General features: G+C 41.0%; 2 protein-coding genes and 1 long non-coding RNA gene across 10 annotated transcripts in view; 2 read left to right on the top strand and 1 right to left on the bottom strand.

Moving 5' to 3' along the window:
- Ggamma30A (G protein gamma subunit 30A) overlaps positions 1–23,752 on the bottom strand; it is a 45,932-nt gene extending 22,180 nt beyond the window's left edge. For 2 of the 8 annotated variants that reach the window (NM_164852.3, NM_001298847.1), the window contains exons 1-2: positions 23,109–23,752; positions 7,708–7,849 (exon numbers count right to left, since the gene is read on the bottom strand). In NM_164852.3, the coding sequence (NP_723452.1) occupies positions 7,708–7,820 (113 nt within the window). In that variant the 5' untranslated portion in view covers positions 7,821–7,849; positions 23,109–23,752. Of the gene's footprint in view, positions 1–7,707; positions 7,850–20,729; positions 21,048–23,108 lie in introns of those variants that run through there. The other 6 variants (NM_001169447.2, NM_164851.3, NM_080068.4 and 3 more) reach the window with 5 other exon arrangements.
- lncRNA:CR45262 (long non-coding RNA:CR45262) lies at positions 17,511–18,495 on the top strand. Its single transcript, NR_124159.1, has 2 exons — positions 17,511–18,010; positions 18,072–18,495. It is a non-coding gene; the product is annotated as a long non-coding RNA:CR45262 (long non-coding RNA).
- A 1,708-nt stretch (positions 23,753–25,460) lies between the features above and the next one.
- lectin-30A lies at positions 25,461–26,239 on the top strand. The gene has a single exon (NM_144378.4). It carries the CDS (start codon positions 25,484–25,486, stop codon positions 26,153–26,155), a length of 672 nt encoding a protein of 223 aa, NP_652635.2. The 5' UTR covers positions 25,461–25,483; the 3' UTR covers positions 26,156–26,239.
- Positions 26,240–26,424: the final 185 nt, after the last annotated feature.

Below are 26,424 nucleotides of genomic sequence, written 5' to 3'. Positions count from 1 at the left end.
GATCTGAGTGTGAGGAGGAAAATAGGGGAATCGCATAATGTTTGTTTGGTAGTGAATTAAAGTTTAAAGTTTGACTAAGCACAAACTTTGTGAAGCCTGAAGGTTGCCTCTATGAGTTGTAGATAGATTCTCACTATTAATTATTCAATTATTCATCGAAATTTCAAAAGTTATTCAGCATAAATAAAGGGAAATTAAATCCATTTAGAGAAAAACCCTTACCTTCGAAAAGAAAATTTCTATTAGAAAGTTTATAGCGGACAACATTTATAGAAATTATTAAGTGATGGAAATTATTTATAAGAAGGTCTCTCAACCTCCAAAGCCTGCCAATCTTCGCAAGCCATCGAAAATATTCTCGCAGTAGGATCCCGACCACTACACATCATGTATTCTGGCAGTTTTCCGCCAAAAACTGGAGGAACAGGGCCAAGAGAATTCCCCAGACAGTCGGAGAAGCGAAAACATTTCGACCTTTCCACTATATATAGAATGTTAGCATAGATGGCCGTGGGATTTGCAGAAGGACGTGCATGATTCATTGGATCGGGGACACGGGGCCAATGCTTTAATACGGTATTAAGTCATTTCATTTATTATTTAAGCCGCGAACTGTGGCTGTCAAAAATGCAATCGCCGTGGAGCGGTAAAATGGGCGGCAGAAATGGTGGCGCTGCTCGGCAGCTTGCAGCAAAATTCAATTACGACCTCGATGGCAGCCAACAGTTGGGGGTAACGAGACGTAACCGTTGTTTGCCCATAAATTGTTTGTAGTTATGTCAATAATGTGTGCTGCCATCGCTGATGCGAATGCGAATGCGGATGCGGATGTGGATGCGGATGCGAGTGCGGATGCCGATGCTAGAACACACGGCAGACGTCGTTTTTTTACTTTGCCCCCCATGTGTCAATGGGAAAAATGCGCGCAATAAAAAAAAATGGAAACGCCAAAGCATCGCGATTTTCCAGGACAATTCAGGAGCGGAGAAGACCCATCATCTCCCTCATCTCCCCTCGTTACATGTGTTCATAATTTCTGTTTTTATTAACAGCAGCAAAAAGCTGACAGTCGCTGCAAGAACAACGGCAACAAAAGCAGAAACAGCAAGAAAAGCAATAATATTGTACAAATAATGCCATAAATATTTGAAATGCCAGCCGGTGAGCGCGAGGGTAGATCCAGATGTTTCCAAATAGGTATTGCAACAGAGATATAAATGCTTGAAAAAGGCTTATGTTGCTCAAGTCGAAAAATCGTGCTTTGACATATAATTTATTTCTAATTACTATAATTCAATTTAGTTACTGTATTGATTGCACATTTGCAGTAAAATACTCGGAATTCGGGGCTTAATGAAAAGCTCTTCGAGAATGAAAACCATATTAAGTCTACAATGAACGATGGAAAACCAAAAGAACGTTAATGCAAATGACAATGCTGATGGAATGGCGGTCGTCATCTTTATGGCCAACATTACAGCCATCTTGTCCCTCGGGCCAATTGTTCAATCATTGGGCTAATCAACGGTAGCTAATGGCGAGGGAATGCGAAAGGAGCAAAGAGAAGGCGGTAATTGCAGCTTGTAGTTGGAGGGCGTGGCCTTCGTTGGCAGGGTTTTCTCATTAGACAACTGCTTAATTGGCTTCTGCTGCTCCTGCTTAAATGTGGCAGAGGAGCAAAGAACCAGCACTTGTGGAATTTCTTGGGGGAGCTAATTGAATGTTTTTGGCTGATCATTGTGGCTGCTTTGATGCACTGATGTGTTTGCCACAAAATTCCGTTCGGAATTGACTTTTTGTGGCGAGTGAAACGCGTGCGGCAGATAATGCAGTTGCCTTAGTAAAGTGCCACTCGATGGTATATACGTTCGAATTTCCTTTGAAGCTCAGACATTCTTAGAATTCTTAGCTGCAACTAAGCATTCTGAAGCCGATAGAGTTGACTTAGATGTTGGCTTCGAAAGAATTTATAAAACTGCATACACATTACGGTCTTCTTATATCTGGACGTAATTGCGTAAGTGCATATTATTAAAAAATGGGTCAATTAAAATATAAACGGTTTTATCGATCATTTCAGTAATAATGTTACAGTTACGCAGGTCATTCCTTGTTATTTTTTAACCCAAGGCTATAGTTTCTATTTTCGCAAACCAAACATACAATTAGACCCAATAATCATAACTCATGGTAGATGAATGCCGCCAACTCAGGGCTCCTTCGGTTGCGACGGTTTTCCCCCACCAATTTCATGGCACTGCCATATTACAATTCATTTATATGTGGCATGCAACGTTCGCAACCATTAATCAGCATTAAAAGTGTCAACAACAACACAAAAGGCAGCCGGAAAAGCAGGAACAGAAGGAACTCCTTGGCTGTATGCAAAGCAAAAAAGAATATAAGAGCGAAAAGCTCTCATAAATAGCTGCCAAGACGTTCGAGAAAGTCGAAGAAAGGTGGGGAAAGGTGAGTGGAAGACTGCGTAGTCATAAAGCAATCAGCAGGTGTTTGTCATATTCCAGGACACAGTCCGCTAGCCGGTGTAATTTATTCTCCATAACTGATGGTTGTTGCTTTTGTTCTCTATGTAAGGTCGGTTTATTTTTACTTGGAGGTGGGGCAATTGGTTTTCGGGGTGATGTGTTTGGATTGGAGACTTGAAAAATGTGCGAAAAATTCAGAAAACAAAAACTGGGTTCTTTCGCCAAATTTCATGTTAAGCTGGAACAAAATAAAAATTTTCTGGCATAAACAGTGTTATTTAAGATATGGGAAATATTCTTTGCGAGCATTTTTATAGATACAATTTGTATTTAAAACATTTTAGCCCTTCGGAAATTATAAATGTGTAAAGGAATGCTCTGTCATTTTTCACAAAGAATCCTAAAAGAAAGAGAACCACAAATTGATTAAACTTTTACTTTCAAAGTTTGTCCCACTGACCGAAAACCTTTTGTTCGAAATGTTTTGCATTTAAATGAAATTGAATAAGCCGCTAATCCAATTCAGTGGTCCACCGGAGGGCGGTGGTGGCCATGTGGGCGTGGCCCGCCAACAACACAAACAAACAAAGGTTAAGCCACAAGCCAGAGGTGGCCAAAACCACAACTGAAAGCAGCAGTTTCCACACTTACTTCCTGCTGTTTTTCATTATGCGTACGTACTGGCAATTAATTTGCGTGCGCAGCCATTTTAGAGTTTAAACGTACGAATATTCGACATTTCCCTGGCCAGTTGGAAATCCCAAAACATTTCTTAGACGCTTTCTGCTCGATGGAAACTCGACCGTGTTTCCAACTGCCATTTTAGAAATCGCATCTAATGCCTGCATGAGTGTTTTACGCGCGTAATGGGGCATTGGGGAAAAATGCCAAAGAGGATTTTCCATTTGTATCCGCTGTACCACGTTCAACTCAGCTTCATTTCGCTGGCTTAATCAAAGTTTGTGCTCCTTTTGTCGCAGCTTTCATTCTTGTCAGACATTTTTCAAGAAAGCCAGTTGGCGGGGCAGCCAGCCAAAAAGCTGAAAAGTTGTGCGCCATCAATGGAGAATTAACAAGAACTGGAAGAAAACAGATCGCTGCGAGCTGGAAAATCCAATGATTTGGCAAACTTTTCATCACTTTAGCAGCGATGATACTGCATTATTTTGGGTATCCACATTGGCTTGAAGAAAACGCAAGAAAATAGGTTAAATTTTTTGTGGGAATACATATTTTTGTAGTATTACAGAAATTTACTTTCTCTTTTAGTATTGAATATTTGCAGAAGTTATCGAAATATCCAAAAGTAATCATTTGACAGCAAACAATTTATGGTGCTTGGTATCGAAAATAACAAATCTAAAGCCCTAAAAAAAATACAAGAAAAATATGAATATTTCGGCTTATTTATGGGCACTTTCCCAATTGATTGGCCATATTTGTATGTACGCGACGTAAGTAAATGGATGTAAATCTACTGATTTAATTGGAAATAAAGAACGACGGGTATATGGAGTTATTGTGTTTTATGTTTGCAAAGTACTTTGCTCGCGATACCGAAGCCCAAATGCAACAAAGATTAGAGGGAGCAAAATGCATTCGCTGCCGCGGGAAAAATTTACAGCGCATAATAAACCGCAAGGAAAAGGGGGCGTGGCGGGCGGCCATAAACCGCCAGTGAGAGGCAGTAAAATTTGAAATGCCATAAAGATATATGCGAAACATTTCGAACAAGAAGCCCCAAACCCAAACAGCCACAAAAGTAACATCATTTTCCGCTTGAAATGCGCTCCATAGCGTTTCCCATATTTTGTAGCCCAGTGTCTCATTCTGCATTATTTATACGCCACACATTGCATGAGCGAGGAAAAAAGCACCAGCAGCCACAAATAAATTGCGAAGCGCCAAGAATTATATGCAGCAGCGGAAGAAGTTTCCGAGTGAAGTGAACTGAAATTCATTTCAGGCGATGTAAAGTAAAAGTTTCGCCGCTGGACACCTGCGATCCATGGCAAAGTTTTGCTGAAAGGCGCCGGAGGCATCCGAGGCAACCGCCCCACGATACCAGCGTACATGCGTCCTGACCAAACATTAAGGTGAAATGTATGCGCCTGGAGGTATGCAACATTTTGTCTACGATACCCGAATGGCCGACAGGATGAAAACGAAACAGAACGGAACGGAACAGAGTTCGGTGGCAGAAACGGAATGAGGGGAAATTGCGGGCAGAAGCTTGTCACGCACGGTGGTTTCTGTGGTTCCAACACAAACCCATGCTCGTCCATCAATCATGGGTTGCAGGACTCCACATAAGTTGGTGAGTGTGTGTGTGTGTGTGTGTGTGTGAGCCCGTTTCGGGTTCCATTCCGTTGCTACGTTGCCTGCAACAAATCGGCGTAATGTGCGGTGTTTGCTGCACTTAACGAGAACATTCTTCGCCCACCCAACCAATCAGCCGCCTACTATCCACCATCCTTTGGCTTCCACTTTGTGGTCAGTCTTGTGCAATTGCGACCATCAATCAGTAACGCTCGATACCGCTCTCAAAATTTAATTGACTTTGATTTTGCAAAGTTTGACATATGTCAATGACGGATGACCGTCTAATTTGGCCCCCTTTGTGAGCTGATTAAGTGGCAAATGGTTGCTGTTTTGTAAAATGGAGTGCGATGAATAAACAAAAAACATGAAATACCAGATAAAACAAATTTGCAAATTTAGCCACTTCAACATTGACGTTGGTTTTTCCTCACATTTCGTTTATCAACTTTTCTACGACAAACTGGCGACACTTTATTTTTAGAATATCAAACGAAACAATAATAGAGTTTGCGGTTTTGACATTTTATAATTGAAAATATTTTGTAATTGGCAGTTGCTCCGGCGATTATTGCATCAAATTGTTGCTTGAAAATCAAATTAATATGGTTTTAAGCCAGCAAATATGATTCCGTATTTCACTTGCTAGTCTCTTTGTATATTACACATAAAGTCTTTAAACTAAGTTTGTAGAATGCCACACGTTCGTACTTAACACAAATTTTCATTTTGAATACTTCGTTACTTGCAAACGCGGAGATTTAATAATATTTTGTTGCGAAAAATAATCTTTGCGGTATCTAGCACATATGTGGCCACATTTAATAGCATTACGCTTAATTACACTTTACATCCATCCCTGGTAGATTCTAGATACGTACGTTTCTGTAATTAACACCTCTAAACTAAGAGCCAACGTGACTCAGTAGCAAACTGAAAACTGAATCTGGCAAAAAACAGGGAATTATGCAGCCAAATAAGCTGAGAGCAATGAGAAGCGTGAGCAGATTCGCCTAATTGAAAAGAGCCCCATCTCGGCGCGTTGCAAATTAGTAAACAGAAACAGAATCTCAACTGCAAATTGGCAAATCCGAGGGGTTTTGGCGGTAGGCGTATGTGGGCGTGGCCGAACATTGCCTGAAGGGGGCGGTAAGCGAGTCTAAAGTCGGGTGTTAAATTATTTATGAAAGCCGCCGGCGACTAACAGCAACGCACACACTTGGAGCCAGCTTGGGCCACATTAAGTCGGAGTTGAGCCACCAACCCGGATGAGTAAGAACGGTGGAGCGGAGGGCGCCGACTCACTGTGTGCCAATTAATTATTCATAATTAGCTGCTGACTAAATGTTTAACTAAATCAGAGGACGTCCGCTTCGTCCTCTGTTGGGTGTTTATTTAAAAGATGACATTAGAAACGCAATCTGTGGGGCTAAACGTGGGAGGGTATTTGCCTTCGGGCCCAGAGCTAAATTAAAAGCCGGCCATTAGAAAGCAGCAGTGTTAATTGTGATTTATGATGCAGGTTTCCTTCCCGCCTATAAAAGTTTAAAATAAAATATACGGCTTCCGCAAAGATAGCTGCAAAATTTATTTGCAATACCATGGACCACATAAATAAGCAAAACACAAATATTTTAGTAAAACTGATGTGTTTGAATGGGAAACAAAATGCAATTTATCTTGATTTCGTAAATAAAGAGGTTGTTTGTTAATTAAAATTTTCGGCTAGAAAATTTCAGAAATATTCGTTCTATCACTTTTTAGTAATAATTTTTAGTACAACATGTATTACTTTTTAAAAGCTATGCGATATTTTAGAAATTTTATGATAGGTATTCTTAAGGAACGAAGACTTACGATTGTTGTACACAAGTATGTACTTCGAAGACATTTCATTTTTAAATTAAATGACTCATCGGAAACATACCATCTCTTTTTATTTAGTTTTAGCATATTAAATTATCGTATATGATGGTATGTTTAAATGGTAAATGATTCATAATTTCCGACTCACATGAATCACAAATCTTTTTTTTTTTTTTTTTAAATCCACTATCATCGGCTAAGCCCTTTTTCAAAACTAAAATGAGATTTGCGGTGTAATTTGTTAGAAAGAAAAACACGTTGAATTCTAGATATGCCTCTGAGTAAAACTTCTTGCTCCTTCTTAGTTCCACTGAATTGCTAATTAAACCAAAGTCAATGGCACGACAGCCATCAAAAGGAAGGAATTTGTCATCCAGCAAAAGCAATTTACCGACGGCGACCATTTAAATCCTTCGCACCTTGGCAAAATCCGTTTGCAATCCGTTTCCTGAGTAATTTCTTGTAGCAAAGTAAGAATTTCACTTGACGTTTTTCCTCTATTCCGTGTAGGGGGATCGGAGGCGGGTTGGCTCCGTTCATGTCTAGCCAATGTCTACACAAGGACATGCACACACACATGGATGGACCGCACACCCACACGCACATACACAGAGAAAGAAGGGAGTCTGAGACGAAGCTGTCGTTGTCATTCGAAATAGCAGTGAGCCAACGCCAACAACACGACGCCTTTATATTTGTGTAAATATTTAGCAAACAAGCGGCAAAAATTCTTGGCCAACTCAGGTGTTGGCTTTTAACACACGTGTGCGAATACTTTGCGGACAGTCACTTGACGAATCTGGGAAAACTGAGATTTGCTCTGGGTTTCGTCTAGACGAGATGCAAATGCCTAATGGGGTCGTAGGTCAAATCAAGCACATACCAACACTTTCACAATTACAAGCACAGACACTGAAAATAGAACAGTTTCTGAACTGAATTCCATTTAATTATTGCACTTTACGACTTTTCTACAACATTCACAATTTGATGTTTAAAATATTTGGCTAATATTCTTGGCATTAGTTTTACTCACTCTGCTATGGATTTAGATAACGGCCAGCGCTCCATGGAGGCCTGATATTTCATATTCTCGATTTGCTTCTTTAATGCGTCCCGATCCATGTTTTGTAGAGCACTGGGATCCATGGCGGCTAAAATTTATCCACATACCACCCCTGCAAAGATGAAATTGTACGAGAGAGCGTGAGAGAGCGCCACATTGGGGGCATTTGTGAGGAGAGAACCCTTGCTATAAAAATCTGCAAAGACTGTCTCTCGTTTCGGCGTGCTAATTTGATGAGATGAGCGGTGATAGGGTGACTTTTGGGCGCTGTGAGACGCAGTTCGGCACCCTATATCCCCAAAAAAATATTTCCCGGTCCCAGTTTGCAGCCCAATTCGAGTGGCGATTGCGCAGAGCATGCATAACAAATCGATAGAGAGAAATTTTGGGGAGCAAGTTATGCAGGCTAACAGTGCCGCCTACAAGACTGCCATAAACTCTGTTGACTTTTACAGGGTGGAAAGCGTTTGTTTACAACCGCAAAGCGTGAGGGAAAATACGGAAATCCAGCAGGGCATAAAAAGGGCGCGCCCTCTTAGCTAAAAACTTCAAAATGCAAATGAAAACCGAACAGCTGAGACTGCATTGCCCACTAAAATCCCTTGCTTCCACGCATTTTCGTCAGTTTCGGCCGGCTTACGTGTTGTAATTTATGAAACTTTCTTTCCACCATGTTTATCCAGTTAAAGATGCTTGGATCCTTTCGTATTCCATAAATATCTCTGACACAAGGGCGTGCTATGAAAACACATGGAGAGCGGAAAATGCGGGGGCGAAAAACCCAGAAGCATTTTGCGTGTCCTTAGGCAATTAGATTTTGGTGTTTACACTTGGGCCGGCATTAAAGAGAGCCCTATTGGGGGGTGAATTCGGACAGTGATGGAGATAATAGGTGAGATAAAGGGCAAAAGTTTAGATACTTTGGGGATGATTAAACAAAGACAGGGAGGCGAAAGAGATTAACCCAGAAGCCAACCCAGGAAATGGGCATTCAAGTTTCTTGTTTAATCAAGCAAACGGTAAATGGGTTATATTACTTTAAAGCTTACAATATTTTTTATAAATGTGTAACTAATATTTAGTTACACATTTTGTTTAATACTAAGAACAAGTAACATCTCTGTTATATAGCAGCTAGCATAACAGCATAAGATAACATTACAGTCACCTTTGAGCTAGGACACGAACCATTACAGACGTTGTTAGCATTAACAGGCGTCCAAAATCGCATGCGAGAACACAAAAAGCAGTCCAACTTCATAACGGAATGTTAAGCGTAAGAAGATCTGTACTTAAAAAAAATAATAACCTACCAACAACAACAAAATATCAATTTATGATAGATATCTAATAAAACCACACAAATAAAAAGCCGCAGAAAGCCGCAACAACTGGATGAGTTTTTCGATATAGGCCACATCACAAACGAAAAAGGATAACGAGGAAGAACAGGACCTGCACCAAGCCCACTGAACCGTCTAAAGACGCAACATGACAGCCCTAGGATGAGGATGACACCGAAGCACAGCTGACGCTTCTGTAGGTGTAACTTTAAATACAAAAAGGACGAACTGGGCAGTCCCAAACGCGACCCCCTCGACTGCCTTTTTCCTGTCCAGTTTGATACATCATTTTTTGTCGCTTCGATGGGCAACTTTGACACAGGTCCAAAGTCCTCGGTCCATTGTCTATGGACCCCTTCACACGGCTTGTTTGCATCTTCCACCCAACCAACTACCCGCTCTTCATTTCCCTCTTCTTTCCGCCAAAGGACCAAACTCGCTTTTCTACAGCTGTCAGGTTGCTAAAGGATTTTAGGCTTTAACCCAATCTGCTTCTGCCGCTTCGAGGAAAAGTTGCTCCTCTCGACAACCTGCGGGTTGTTTGCAATTTTTGTTTTTCCAGAAAAGCTTAAAGCTCAGTGTCTGGTGACACTGTTGGCCAAATGTGTTAATGGCAAAATTGTTGTAAAACAGCTCAGATTTAATAAAGCCCATGTGCAGGTCTTGGGGGCTTATGTGGGGAAGTTATAGCAGGGAAGTTTATATGGAGCATGGCCCTCTCCATCCCATCCGGCATGTCCTAGCACATGTTGACAGCACTGACCAGCAGGAACACTAAAAGCTTTAAAGTTGGTTTAATTAAAACTTTTCAAAGTTGTCCCACCAAAGGGATTCGATGTAAAGGGGCGGGATTGAAAGTGCAAATGTTGCTGGCTGGTTGAATAGTACAAAGTTCGGGATAATTGATGAGTGGCTTTTACACATTTCACAAATTAAAGACTCCAATCAAATATATCAACTGTATAGCCATTTAATGTTTTCACTCCTTATTTCACATTCTATCCCCATCATAGATTTTCTTTAAATTTTACCAGGTACTATCCAAAACATAATATTAGCATGAGGCAGCGAAAAGTCATTCAACTTAATCACGGTTTCCTGCAATTAGCAAACATAAAGCTGATGCTTTTCAAAACTTTTCCTTATTTGGTTAATGAATTAAATCAAGTGCAGTTTTCCTTTGGTGCTTCTCTTTACAAAGGTACTTTGCTCTGCAGGAATTTACCCTCGCAAAATCCAATGTTTTCTCTTATCCCCTGGCTGCTTAAGTCACCAACTAATCCCTGACATCATCGCCACCACTTAAAGTGCAATACCAAACGGAGAGGGACAGTAGGAGTGTGGTGCTTGGGGAGGAAGCTGTCACCGAAGAGCCCCATTTAGCCTCGATGGCAAATCTTCAACGTAAAACTAAACTAATTGCTTCGAGCTATTGCCGCCATCGACTATCCCTTCGTTTGCGGCAGTCCTGAAACCCAATATGATGGCAATGCGCCATTAAGCACCGATGCACCAGGAGCAACCCAACTCGACTGAAAAACTAGCAGAAATTTGTCTGCAGGCGAAGGACGCAGGGGGGGTGGGTGAAAGGGTCGAGAAAGTCAGCATGCAACGGACATAAATCGTTAGCAAAATGTTTTTGGCGGCTACAAGCGGCAGCCGCAAACCAAAGTATTTACCCCACTCGCTTCTGCAGCTCAAGTTTTTCGCGTGTGTGTCAACAGGCGTTCAAGTTTTTTGGCACCCCCTCTCCGGCTAACCACCATCCACCTCCCACGCCTCATAAAATAGGGACTCTGAAAGCGACAAGGACAACTGCGACAAGTCAAGTGACTCCTTCTTCCCAGGATTCCCCCGATAAGGCATACAAATAGTGTGCTCTGCCCGAGAAGTTACTCAATCTGAAAAGGCATGGTAGTAGCATCCATGTGCTCGTTAATAGATAGCCCCAGTCCCCCTTTAATGGTCACTTGCCATTTTTCCACCAATTTGGGCATTTCCTCGGGCCCACTTTGAGCCTGTTTCCCTGCGATATTGTTACCATAATTGGCATTAGCCAAGAATGTCCCTCAGACTGACTGAGGCAGCCATTTGGGGTGTGAGAAACGATTTCAGCTTGTTAGCTTAATTTTAAATGCGGAAACTTTCCGCTCGACACGAAATACTTTAGGGCATATTTTCATTGTTGGCTCAAGAAATTGAAAGGTGGCTGAAATTCCAAAGAATTTCATTGAAGAAAAGCGTGTAAAGAGAATTAACATGCATAAAAAAGAGCAGACTGCACTAATTGGATGAGAAGGAATTCGGGAGGGCAAACGGAACCCTTGCTGATAATACGGGTGCCCGTTAAAAAGTAGATTTGGTATAGTATTTTATATAATTCTTTAGAAAGCTAAAAAGAGTAAAAACTTTTTCTAGAACGGGTGTCACTTAATTTTTCACAACATTTTGCCACTTTTCAACTTTTTACCACAGTAATCAAATCACAATTATCTAAACCCATTTTCATTTAATTATAACTTGAAAGTTGGCAAAACTTTTCGTTATGTTGTCCAAATCGCGCTTGTCACGTTTTAAAGAAGCAATCCAAACATGGAAGCACAAATATTTATCCAGTCATTAGCGACGTTTCATTCGGTTACCTTTTTGCGGTTGCAAACACTTCAACCAGCTAGCGCTAAAACTGAAACAAAACCCAAAGTTGCACTAAGAGAAAACCATATATAATCTGGAAATACAAATTGAAATTTTAGATACCCATGAAAGCATTTACAGATAAATCGTCCAAACTAAAACTATAAATTTTGGAAGACCGTTTTTTCGAAACAAAAATAGGGATTATTTTTCTCACTGTTTTGTAGCGACGTCTATAGCGATGCGAACAACAATTTGTCCCAAAGAACTTTCCACGGGCAAACTTTTTGGCGCAGATTTAAAGAGGGGCTTGGGTTTGGGAGAGTGTCGACAACAACTAACAAGAACCGCAAACAAGCAGACCGACTATGAGTTGTTGGAGCCGCGATGAAGTGCGATGCACCGCCACCAAGAAACTGAACAAACTAGCCCGCACATTTTGCTAAATCAATTTGCAGAGCTTAATGATTAAAATACAGTATAATGACGTGCGGTTTTTGGATCTTGCAATCTGTTGCCATTTGTGTGGGTAAGTCGATCAATGCCTGGACTAACCTGGCTTATTAGCAGGCTTAGAATGCGTTAAATTATGGCCAACAATTTCAAATGTACACATAATTCACACGGATAGTGGGCAGTGCTGTCTGAATTAAGCAATAGATATGAAATTTGCTGTAGTAACGAAGCTAAGTCTAGTAAAAATATAACGATGATAAACACATGGCATACGCTTAAAAGATTTATGATATGATAATTTTAATACTCTCCTAAAATAATTATAAGGTGAAATACAATATATGTATGATGTTTTATAACATCACCATGTTATTAAGTTATTATTTTCAAATCAGCGTTATATTTTTAGCTAGAAATAAGACAACATCGCACGTCTAACGCAAACATGCTGTTACACGCACAACGTGGCGTATGCGTGATTTACACAATACCACCCAAAATTTCACCTTTCTAATGCCCAGGTACGGCTGCCCTAATGAGGATTTCATTGCATCACGTATTAAAGGAATTTCACCTTAAAGCTAGCAAGGGACTTGGCAAACTTGACCAATATTTCTTTCTTAAAATGACATAAATCAAACGATCCAAATGTCAGGCCCAGAGGCTATTAAATTTACTACCCGACTACTGAGGCAAAAATCGTTGGTTGAGTACCATCATTTTTTAGCCGTATCATTGGCGCTCTGTTTGTTTATCTCTCGTTTGCCTGCCTGTTTGTTTATTGTTGTTTGCCAACCGTTGATGCCAAGTGCAGCATGAAAAAGCAAAAGGAAGAAAAACGGGCTACAAAAATGCAATTAAAATCGTTTCATGTGACAATTCAGTTACTATCACTGCCCCTCTTCTCTCACTCTGTTGACCGTGTTTGTTTAGTTTTGGCCTAGCCTGTTAATGGTCGGATGGCTTTCCCTTTTTTCAAACGGCCCTTGCAGGTGTACCCAATATCCTATTGCACTGCCAAGCACAATGATGAATAGTTAGGCGGAAGATGGAGATGTACGGACGGACAAGCGATAACTGTTAACTGCTTCACTGAGTGCACAGTAAGACGAAACAAAAGGTCAGGGGTCGAAAGGAAAGAAAGAAGTGCAGCACTAATGACACTTTTTCATCGGGAAACTGTCTTAAATGAGTGATATTCAAAGGCAAAGCGTAGGAACTACAAATGCCATTTAAGCTTAGTTAGGTCATCAGTATTCTGCAAAATTCAGTGAAAGTCAATCAAGTGAAGAAATTCAAATGCCTAATGGTAAATATACCTACAAACAAAGAAGTATAAAGACCAAGGATTAAGTAAGCTATTTGAACGAGTCCTAAACAAACCGCAAGTTTCGTACGTTTAAGGCATTTTTTGGGATCCCTAGATAAAAAACTTGACCATTTCCCATAGGGAACCACATAGTTTTTAGATAAGTTCGCCTCCCGAAGCGAATTTAAATATACCCTACCCGAACTGCTGAAGCAATTATCTTGTAAATTTCCTGCTCAAGATGCAGGCAAACTACCGACACGCAAAAACTACATGCATATCCCCCAACACTCCGGCCGGAATGTGAGGATGTGAGCCGGAAGGAGCCCCCGGGGAGCCATTGCCATAGAGCAGCAACAAAGCAACTGAAAGTACAACTTGAGACAAAATTAAATGGGATGCCGGGCAGAAAACAAAAACCTCCATTAAATTTGCATTAAAATATTCAATTTGAAGCGAGGAACAGGGCTGGGCTATATGCCACCAGTGCGGAAGGTAGCAGCCAAACCAGGAAAAGCTCATTTGCACATTCAACAAGGAGTTGCTTCTGCGGCCAGCCCCTCCTCCTCCCCCCACCCCTTTTTTCAAGCCTTCACGAACCTCCCCCTTCGCTCCTTGAGAGCTTCAAAGGATGGCGCCCAACGGTTGACACGATGGTAACTTTCAGAAGATGACACATGCTGCTCAGCTGGCTGCTGGCTTTCCGTTTCGTCCTTTCCCCCAATCCTAGTCGGCTCCTGTCTGCAGCGCCTTCTTTTATGCTTTAATTATTTGCAGCATGCAAAGTTAAGCTCTCCTACATACACACTCACACACACACTGGCAAACATTGGGCAAGGTATTAAGTTGTAAATATGTAAAAGTGTTCGCAGCTGCCGAGAGTTCCTCATTCATTCTGCTCTCTTCCCTTTCGTACCCAGTATTTCAAGAATATGTCGGGTATATTGACGTCTCGTTCGCTAACACCAGTTTATTAAACGAAACTTGTATTAGCAGCTGAATTTTAGTTATAATTTGAAGCGTGCTACTTTTTCAAAAGTATATTCAAACATTTTTTTAACTCTAGTGAAAAATTGATTGCATTGGTTGGATGCCTAGTTCTTGCAATCTAATGTGAAAATTAGTTTCTGAATTGACATATGGAATCTTAAATGATTGATGTAATTCATCATTTGTGACTAGGATATTGCTTTATCGACTATCACACGCAATACCACAGTCACAGATCCTATATTAAAAGAAAAACGATTTTCCACTCCTCACCCCTCTCTTTCTCCTTTTCTCTGAGTTCTGTGCGTTACGTATGTCAAAAATGAATTACATTGCACACTGCAGCTCGGCTTCTGCATCTGTGTGCGTGTCAGACTGTGCGAACTGGTGATTCTGTGTGTGTGTGTGTGTGCATATTTAAGTGCACCACAAAGTATGCAGCAAAGTACAACAAACAGCTGCGCGGTCTGGTTACTTTTCGGATTTGGATGTGTTTTCCTACCCAACACACACTACGTCAAAATACAGGCTCACGAACCTACACAGCAACCAATTTAATTGGTTTGTATGTGATACTGTAACAAGATTTACAGCATTTCCTTTAGAAAAGCCGAAGCTGAAAAGCAACAAAAGGGTGCAATATCAATCAAATTTCGAGAGAACATGCAAAATAATCCTATTATTCAATAGTGATGTTCAAAAATATAATTTTTTTCGAAACATGTATACTAATTCCTACACACAAATATCCACACAGGCAGAGAGCCATTTAGTTAGTGGTTCGTCGGCTTCTGTTGAGTGCTTAGTTTTAAATCCGATACAATTTACTTAAAGCTTGAGCCATAAATTTTGTACATCCCCTACATACTACATAAAAAGACATACAAAAACGTAGGGAGAAACAGTTGGAGGATGGGGGAAGAGATAAAAAAAATATACGGACTGCAGATGAACAGTCTTTTGATTCTAGTTTAGAGCTCAAGGATGCCTGGGATAGCATTTTGTGCATTTTTAATTGAGTGCACCAAAGTTTTAAGGAAATACGAAATAAATTTTGTGTTATCCGTGTTTCTTGCTTGTGTGTATTCATTTATTTTCAAATGTAATTAATAGAGCTTTGCCACACCAAGGATGAAGAAAGATGCACCTATGAACACTATAATAAAAGCTAGTGCAGAGATTTCAATTTCAATTACTAAGATAGTATTCCTAGCAGCCTTATTTCCACAGGTACAATTCAATATTAGATATGTTCGTAAGCTCAGAATTTATTAAGTGACTAAATATGCTTGCTGAGCTTACAGTAAAGTATACATTTATTTGCGTATTCGGTCAAAATGTCTTATATACTAACATTCTAACATTTATTAAATAATAACTAATAGTTGGGCTAAAACTGTGCTTAAAAGGAATCTATGAGTTTGGATTTTAAACAATTACGAACTTTGGTTTTGGTACTCCGAATTCTTTCTAATGACCGACCATCCATCCTCATACAGCATTTCGCAAATTGGCTGTTCTATGTGCAAATGTCAGATGTGAAAATCCTTTCCCATCAATTTCATTCAGTCAGTCAATCACGCACAATGCAATTGAAGTGATTGTACGAAAATGGTGCCACGCCCCCAATCACTTAGCGCCCACGGGGAATGTACGAGAGGTGATGGGATAATTGAACACACTTGTTGCCGGGCAACATTTAATCAAATCAAATTTTCTCTTTTACACATGCTACAAATGTTGCTAGCCAATCTCCCAAATTCCTTCTCGACCATTTCGACTATGCAAATCCATTGTGACAGGTCGAAGAGGGAGTGAAATAGGTATAGAGGGTGGAAGCGAGAGAGGAAGATAGCGAAAAAAAATCTAATTGAATTTAGTTTACGGCAGTTTTTCGGCCCTTGGCCAACGAATCCCCAAACGGCTTTTCCCGCTCCCCCAAAATCCGAAAGCTAAAAATTGGAACAACCGAAAAGCGCAACGCACAGGGGGCGTGGTTGGTGGCGGTGGGGTGTTTGGGTGGCTGGATGCCTACGCGGGGGTGATGTGGGTTTGATATAGTGCCAAGCAATGCCACGGCAACGATGTCGAGGCATCCATAGAAATGCCAAGTTGCATTATCCGGATGGTTTGGCGGGGTCGGGATTGGCGCCTTTGTCTGGCATTTTCGTTAACAGCACATCGGGCTGAAGGCCGTTCCACCACCCACAATCCACCAACGTCCCTCGCCCCCTGAGGAGGACCACGGCTGAATGACGACGCAAATAATTGAATGGGCGATCAATAGGTGAACAAGTCCGGGGCAAGCCAAGCTGAGTTCAAAACGCGCCTCAAAAGAGGTGGTTAATTGAATTAGCCAAGCTGCACTGGCCTGAATAGAGTGGCTCAAAGTGTACGGCCAGCTGAGATTTGCTAATGAATGGAGTTCGCTGCTCTGCTTTTTTATTGAGGTCCTTAAGCGGAGTGCTTAAAACTTAGTGAAGCATAAATTACTTTAAGAGCACTCGTTTAAATAGTTTCAGAGCTCATCTCAGGGTGTCATTGACAGTTGTTTAAAACACTTGACCCTGTCACCTGCCCACACCTTGTCACTCATTTCAGATATTCCTATCTTACACGCAAACAAGCTCACAATTTGCATACACATTTGCCGTGCAATTTATTATGCAATTCTGGATAACAAGAGGGACACTCAAAGGATGCAGACACAGGTGAGTTAATGACCTGCGAATGATCTAAGTTTCAGTTCTCCTTGGGCGATGTTTAAATAAATCCATAGAGCAATTACCGCCAAGCCATGAAAATCGGAGAAACTTCAATGTCAGCCAGCAACTATTAACCCCTGATTGCAGCAACCAACCCCATGGCAAAAGCAATTCAATATACTTCGATAGCATTTCAAATCCAATCAAATCGAAACTGGCATCAATTTTTCATGGAAAAGTGGAGCCGGAGGGAAACTCCGACAGCAATGAAAAATTATGAGCCATGCGGCAGTAACAGATACAACAACTACAAATTCCGCTAAAGCAGTTTAAAGTGAGGGAGATCGTCGGGAAGTCCGGGAAAAGAAGACAAAATAACTACGACCCTTTCTCGATTTCTCCGCCCTCGAAATCAACAATAGAAGCTTCTGAATCCATTTAACGTCGATTCCACAGCTGAAGCCAAGTGGCCATTGATGCGTTAAATAAAAAGTTCAACTAAATATTTTTCAAAGCTAAAAAACAAAGCAGCAGCTACGTGCGGGAGATTGAGAATCCCCATTTGGAGAACGGTGGGTGATATGGGACGTTACTTTCGAAGGGGCATCGCTAGAAGTAATGCAAAGTTTGCACACGAGCCACGGAGAAAACCCAGAAGTTGGGACAGACCAAAGAACTTGAGCAAATAAGCAATAAGACAACAACTAACAAGTGAAAAGTCTCGCGAAAGTCAGGGTATTTATCTTGGGGATACCCTGGATTTATCGCATACAACTTTCACTGTAATCCGAATTATCTTAGCCAAGTTTTTTACTTATTTACCAATCTACCATTAGGTAATCTATAAAATATATTTATATTTTTGTGTAACTGAAACTAAACCCATATGTTGATTAGCGTTCTCCCATAGGCAACCATTTACAGGGTAACAGCGGCCCTTCCACCCACAAAAATCGCCCTTTCAGCTTCCCCCTTCGTAGGTAGACTCCATAGCAGAATCCGATCCGGACCGGAATACTCCCCGTGCCCGGGACACCGCTTGTCAGTTTCTATCCTTCGGCCAGGACACGTACACAAACATTTCATGGTTCAATAAATTTGCTGCCGAGCGTACCGGAAACTTTGCGAAAAATACATTGGGAAAATGCTCGGCGCTGCACTGGTGAAGGCAGAGAAATTATCTGTAGACCAGGACCTGCCTCCTACACACACACACACATAAGCACGCACACACGAAGGGGCCACCTGCACACACACACACATAAACATGGAGAAGAAATAAAATTGCAGCTGTGTGCGAGCACCGCCTCGTATAATTTTGCAGCCGATTTTTTTTTCACTTCCTTCCTATTCCCAGTTACAATCATTCCTTCTCCGCTATTTTTGCAATTTTTATTCGGTGCAATTTCTGGGTTTTTCCGCTTGCCATGTTCTGCCACGCCCCCTGATTATGTATTTTGGCCTACTTTGAAAGGCGTTGATGCTAAATTATGCTGCTATTTCTCACCCTATTGCCAGTCTACACCTCCAGTCGCGTTTGCCTGTGCGAGATGGCTGTATGGTAGTGTTCGTGGATCCTTTTAATATGCTGCACAAATAGCAATTAAAAATCTAGTTAAGCGGAAAACAGGCAAATTGAACATATTATAGCCAGACGTAATTAATGGTTTTAATTGTAGTAAAACTAAAACTAAAGCGATAATCCATGTTTCCTTTCCGATGGATTAAATTGTTTATTTAAAAGGCATGTCAATGAATATAATTAATCCGTTAGCCAATCTAATTATTTATTGAAGTTAAATTAATTTGTAAAACAACTACGCGAATTTTGAAAAACGGGAAAACAAAATTCATTTGATATTTTAGGTTGCAAGCTAAGCCAAGTTAACAATAGCAAAACCTTTAAGATTTCAATTGATAAATTTTCATCAGTGGAAGCTTTTTGTTTGTTTCCCCATAAGAATAAAGAAGAGAAGACCCCTTTCCTTGATCATTCAACATTTATCGAGAACCGCACACGATTGTTTGCTTTGCCCCAAAGAGAAGGTCATTAAATATTTTATTATTACATTTTCTAATAGTTGGTTGGGAAAGAAAAGGAAATACGCCACGAAATGTCGCAATTCGAGTCGAGGGTTGTTAAATTTAATTTATCAAACTTCTGCTACGCTGAACCCGGGCCAGAGCGAGACAGACGCAGCAAAGAAAGAGACACCGCACGGAAACCGGATGGAGGGAGCAAATTCTCTGCCTGCACTTCCGCTTATAGTTGCATTTGTGGATGATGCGGTTCGTGGCTGGAAATCCAGCCACCATGTCGTGTGTGTTATTTATAATGCGACAGGGCCATCTGAACAGCACGAGTTTATTAGCCAGTGCGATTTACGAGCTGACACAATTTTAGGACCTATCTACGTTTGGTTTTATGTGCACCGCACATTGATGCTAGGCTGCTGGGCAAAAATGTGTGCAGTCAGACGGATGGAGGGGCATATTTATGTGATTTGATTTGTGATTTCATTTGTAAAACATCAGCGATGCTAATCTGGGCAAATGGAAATCCGAAAATTACAAATAAGTGCGGCTAGCTATGATTGATTACATGAGCTGATTGTATCTTAAAAGCCAAATGAGTTCAAAGGCCCATTCATTATTTCGGATAATAAACCAGACCTATAGATTTTCATTTTATCTTTAATTTTTCGTCTTAGCTTACAAGTGCCGAATCAACTACATGTAAGGATTAGCAATGAATATTGAAATATGTATATGTATACGTTCTTTAACCCGAACCACCCAACACCCTCTAGAAAGCACTCCTTCATCATCTCCCCGCAGAAGCTCTTTGGAAAGTCTGTAACTAATGCACGCCAATTTTCAATACAGAAAATCGAACTTTGAAGTGGACGCCTCGCCACCACGCCCCACATTGCTTTACTTTCACCAAGGGGCGTTCTTCAAGGGGGCGGCAATTGTTGGTAGGGATCTGCGGGCGGAACTTGGCGTGCATTTCTATTTGGCTTGGCCGAAAAACTCTTGAAACTATTATCGATGAGGCGCCCGTTCAGTGGGGCGGCTATTTCTAAGTGGACGAGGGCGTCACTGACACCGTCAATACGATCGACAAAGGGAAGTGCACTCTAAAATATTGGTAATTAATCACGTTTTTATTGGAATAAACGCAAATATTTTAAAAGCCAAATAAAGGCACTCAAATAGTGTTTAGTTTTAAAGAAGAGTACTTAGTACTAGAAATATTAATATAATATATAAAATATATATAAATAATATTAAATTAAATTTTGTATACGTTTTTCTTGACAATTTTGTAGATTTTGTACATTTTTTTTCTGAGTGCAGAGGCCATTGAGCGCTCAAACGATGGCGAAGCCAACGAACGCGTTTTGTGCGTGTTAAAGCACAGAGGGAATATAAAAATGGAAAATATGAAAATATTCCAGCAAGGAAAACGGCAGGGATAGCGAAGGACCTGCTCACCCAGCACTTTGCACACTTTTTATGCCTGGCGATAAATTAAAATTTTTATTAACATACTTTCTACGGCGAGAAAATAGTGGCTGAAAAACAGGCTGAGGAGCAGGACTCGCGGACCAAAAACGTCAACTTGTCCGGCACTTGTCGGCGATTCCCTGCAAGAAGGACATCGGGTGAGGATGGAGCATTCTTTATGACTTTTGCAAACGCACGCTGAAACTGACCAGCCCCGCCTCCATTCCTGTTCCTATTCAAACTGCCGGCCAAGCTGGAGCTGAATGTGGAGCCCTTGCAATTATAATTCGTTGATGCAGGAGCAGCCGGAAACCGGGAAAATGCAGTTTTTCATCTGGCTCACTCGGGGCAACGACAGTGGGGCTATGGAAAATCGGGAAGGTTAGTTGGAGACGCAGTCTGCCGGCTGGCGCATTATCTATGCATTATTGTGGCTCGACCAGTGGCCATCTGCCGTCTCAGCAGAAAATAATATTATATTAAATTATGTATACGTTTTTCTTGGCAATTTTATAGAGTGAACATTCCTCTTATTAGCGTGTAATACGAACGTCACAGAAGAAACTGCCGTTCGAACAATAAATTTTGAAGCATTAAGTTCTATCAGATAAAAATCCATTTAAAATTAAATAGAAATAGAAAAAAATGTATTGTTTTTATTTAATGCTTGGCTATTTGCAAATTCCATTTCAATGAATTTCCCCAAGCAGGACGAGCTGCATAAAAAATGCCATTATTATTCATTCATTACACCAAACCAACCAAAATGAATACGTCGCATTCGTGTTTAATTTTTTTCACTCATTTAATGAATTATTAAATGCAACATGCATAATTCCCGTTTCCGCGCTTAAGCGTGGACAATGCGAAATGGAAAAGCCCACGTCAAAGCCCCTACCTAAAGGACCTCGTCGGGAAATCCTTCGAATGGCACGTAGGCAAATATCCCTCTCCCCACACGCGTCCCATTCCCATGCATTGGAATGCAAATATTTTCCACTATAATTGAGGCGCGACAAATGCGAATTGTTAGCGAATGTGATTGCGTTGCCTTAGTCGATTTTCGATGGGTCGTTGGAGGAGGAGTTCCCTCAAAAGAGGTAAAACAACACGTATTTAATGCACATGCAATTCAATCATTCAATTTAGCATGCCAACAAGAATGATGTGTTCAATTTAACCAAACACCAACGAGGACATGGAGTTTAATCAAAATGGTTTTTAAATTGATAAAAGTAAAAAAAACGACCCATAATTGCAGTGGTTCTTCAAAAAATTAATGCATGCACGTAAAACAATTACAGCGCAGTAAATTGCAACTGCAGACAGCAGCAGCAGCGAAATCGAACAATTGTCGCACATTAACCACAGATGCGTTTGGATCGTCAGGGATGGGCAGGAATTATAAGTGGGTGGTATGGGTGGTGTCGACTAAGTGATTGCATTCAGTGGGCCACGGATGAATGCAAATTTCGGTTCACTTGTTTCACATCGATAAGGAAATTTTCTGGTTAATATATCCTCCTTCTTCTGCATCATAATCCTATTATTCGTTAAGTAAGATCGTGCATTTAATGTGTGCGAAAGAAAAGCCATTAACGTTGACCATTAAACGTTATATATTTTCCTCATCAGTAATATGACCAACTTTTGTGTGTTAACACAAACATCCCGGATGTTTGGTTAAATGGCCCATCACAAAGTTTGAATATTCCATTCTCTTAATAGAGAACTTTTTTTAATGGAGTCATTACGTCCACTTTGCTAGAAGCTTCTTTTCTGAACTATACGAGTAGCATTACTATCATTACTAGCATGACATAATTTCGAAAAATCCCATTACTTTACCAAATTATAAAATTGCTCACGACATTCGATGACCATAGCATTTCTGTGAAATTTATCGCATTAATAACTACGATGAAAGGGACTCTCATTCCAGATACTTAAAACCACTCAAGTGGAAAACAGCCACAAAAAATATCTTGTACAAGTTGATATAAAAGTGTTTATGGCGTAGGTCAATGATGAGATTAAATTCTGAATATAAAATGAGAATAATGTTATTATTTTTGTGTAATCGCATTTTACGTTTTTACGTTATTTTAAAGTACACTATAGAATATTGGATGATTATTAAATATTCATGATTTCATCAAGTTTTCTTTATATTACAAAACATTTGGACCAAAAACTTTTGCAGATTATTATTCGCACCAGTTATCATTTTTAAAAGCATATTCACAGAAAATATGTAACCCCTTTAATGATCAGAAGCTTAAAGGTCACGATCTAGTCTGACATTTTCACACCAACATTGCCAAAACATTCACCAGCCCGAGGCACTTTTCCCGGAATTTTCTTGTTAGCTTCAAGCTTTGCCTTTTATTGCCAGCAATTCTATTGTCTTTTATGTCAACTCACCAGACACAAGAGTTGATGAATTTTGTCGCTTCGCAGGATGGGCGACTTTAGAAGGCACTCTCGCACAGACACAGGCACACTCACACTCACGCAGCAATCGAGCCTGAATGTGTTTGTTGTTGTTGTGTTGTATTGATGTACGTATTGGTGTGTTTATTTCGATGCGCGCCAAAAAGTATGCAATGCGAACTGTGAGTCTTGTGTTGCGGGTCTGCGTTTCGGTTTCCGACTGACGATGGCCTGATGGCTGGTGGCTTGATGTCTGATGGCTGGTAATGTGATTAGTTGGCCCGTCTATCGATGCTAGTGCGCTACTGTGTGCGAGTATATTTTAATTTAATTATGTCGCTCTCGTTTCAATTACGAAAACCGCTCGCAGCGAAGACACGCACTAATAAACAAAGGCCAGCAATAACAGAATAACGAAAAAGTAAGCGACGGCTGGTATCGCTGCCGAGGGAAAACTGAAGGAAAATGTGTCGAATGAGTGGTACCAAGACCAAGACCAACCAGCGAATGTGTTCTGCCTCTCCCTCTCCGCTCTCGCTTTCTCACTCTTTGTCCGGCTATTAGCTGCTCTCTGGCTTTTCCGCTGATGAAAGTGCTGGCAATCGAATGCAACTGCCTCCCACAAGCGACTGAATGCGTTGCATATGCCAAGGCGCACGTTGAGTCCACGAGGAACGTGTGAAAGTGGAACGCGCCAGACTGGAGTAAATTTTGAGTGAGTACAAAGTGCACTTTCGAGTGCCCGGGAACGAGTGGAATTGTGCAACACCTGTGCAAAGGGGATTGTAAATGGGGTGGCCAGCACTATTCTTTCTTTATCGCCGGAAAAACGGGCAGTCGAAATTTTAATTGGGTTTGTCCAACTTACGGCACACAATTCAATTGAACCGCTCCCCCACTCGGGGCTCATTAACCTGGAGGGTTGGAACTATATCGGTGGGACATAAACTCGTTACGATTGCCTTGGTTTTTCGTAGGGTAGTTGCTGTTCTAGAACTTCCCTAGGGTTCATTTTTTTACGCACATGTTGTTTCATTTTCTCCGCTTTTTATGAGTTTCTAAGCTAACATCAATAAACTAAAACGTAGTGGTGGTATTCCAATTTCAATACGTGCTAGCTGTTCTAATTAAAAACGTAAAAATGCTGAAAAGTCAAAGCAACTTTAATATTATAAAGCATGAAGGTAAAATATCAATATAAATTATAGTAATACGGCTGCAATGGGGCTTATAAGGTATATTGGATAGCAATCAATACAATGGTGGATCAATGCATGGGAGCTTCCATTAATGCCGTATCAGAGTTCAACATAATTATAATTTGTGTCCCTCGTGGCACGTTTACATTAGCAGGGCATCTGGGCACCATCAACAGCTGACACAGAAACACTTTTACTGGCTGCACTTTGTAAAATGGATCTCTCGGCGGCATTACCTGAAAGCGCTCCCAAAAGATGCCATTCTCGGTCCGTCTACTGTCATCCGGCATGGAGATGATGACGCAGCTTAAGGGCGGCTGTACACCACCAGCTCCACAGTCAACCTCACCCCGCAATCCCGGCCAGATTTCCCCTGACAATGACTGGCACTCGTTCACGGACTCCGGGGCTGACTTCTCCGCCGCCAGCAGGTGTTTCCATTAACATCGGGACAATAAAGGCAGCGCACGCACTGCAATATGCAACAGTTGCAGACACGCAGGAAAAGCGTTGGAAATGGGAAATATGGCTGGCTGTGGGTGGTAGGTGGTGGGTGTTGGGTGCTTAAACGCACATTTGTAAGTAGTTGTGTAATCTATCCATGAACGTCGCTTCCGCTTTGCATTTTATATGCTCAACGCATCGTTTGGCCGGCGCAAATTGAGTTTCGTTGTCGTTGCTGCTGCTGAAATATCTGCTCTCGGATGGATAGATGGATGGATGGATAGATAGATGTCTGGATGAATGCCTCGGATATATCCCTTTTCCCCACAGCCATCGATTGGTAATGACGTTTGGTAGAGCCCACCCACCTTTAGGTTCATCCACTTTGTGGCTTAAGGCAAGAACGAGCATCAAGCCAATTAAAACTTCTAGCCCATCAACTTAATTAAGAAAAGGCCGAAATTATGCGACTATCATAAAAGTGCGGTGAACGTACGGTATCAAGAAAGATTTTCCTAATTGGTAAGCCATAAATTGTATTAATAAATTTTATTAGTTATACACCTGCTTAGAACGAATAACCTATGTATTTGCCAGACGTTGTAAACCGTTTTCAACGCTTTAATATGCTTTTAGATGCGGATTGTTATTTCATTATACAGATGTTAACATCCAGAAACAGTCCGTTTTAAGGATTGGGACTAGCAGGTCATACATAGTAACATGTTCAAGTATTGTTTTATATGCGTCATTCTAGCCTGGGCTTCTCGTGATGTTCTCGCTAACAAAACGGAAAATCCGCTGCTAATTGATCAAGTGGCTATAAATCAACAACAATGGTTCACATTCATTGCGCTGAAGGAAAGTGAAATGCAACAGAAAATAGTGAGGATCGAAAGATCGATAGAAGAACGATTGATGGCCATGCAAAGCAAGTTGGCATACGCACTGAACGAGCTGCAGACCATAATGGGCAACCAGAGTGTGGAGACTCTCGAGAAACTACGAATCTCGCACAGGATTAATCCGGCGCTTTTCCAGAGAATGGGCACAAGACGCTTCTACATTGAGAAGGAAAACAAACAAAATTGGTTTGGCGCCTCAAACACCTGTCGTCAATTGGGCGGTCACATTGCCACCATCAGGGATGAGCAGGAGTTTAATGAGATCTTCTCAAGAGCGCCGGCCGGCGTCTTTTGGATAGATATGAATGCTATGTTCAAGAACGGCCTTTTTGCATCATCACTCACCGGCAGATCGCCGCCGTTCTTTAAGTGGAAGAAAGAAGAAAGGGGCAATAAGTTCGATTGCGTTAATGTATACAACAAGGAAATGTACAATGAAAATTGTTTCAACACCCATTTGTTCATATGTCAAGCCGAGCAGTGGGATTGATGCGAATGCGAAAATAATAAATTAAGTTATTTTCATTTTGCATCTCGGCAATTTACCGACAGCTTTTAATAAAGTTATGAGCCTACTGTCTTTTTTATTTTACTAGCCCAAAAATGAAGTACATAACTGTTTTCTCAGCCAAGAGGATCATTAAGATTATTGGGTAATGAAAATTAAAATATTTTCCCTTAAGTACAAAACCAGGCCAATCCATATGGGGTTTCCATCAAGTGCCCAGAAAGCGGTGCTTGGTATTTCAAAATGCCTTA

This window comes from Drosophila melanogaster, chromosome 2L, assembly GCF_000001215.4.
Source record: "Drosophila melanogaster chromosome 2L".
NCBI classification, from domain to species: domain Eukaryota; kingdom Metazoa; phylum Arthropoda; class Insecta; order Diptera; family Drosophilidae; genus Drosophila; species Drosophila melanogaster.
Note: the sequence above shows the minus strand (reverse complement) of the source record. Positions and strands in the feature narration are given on the sequence as shown.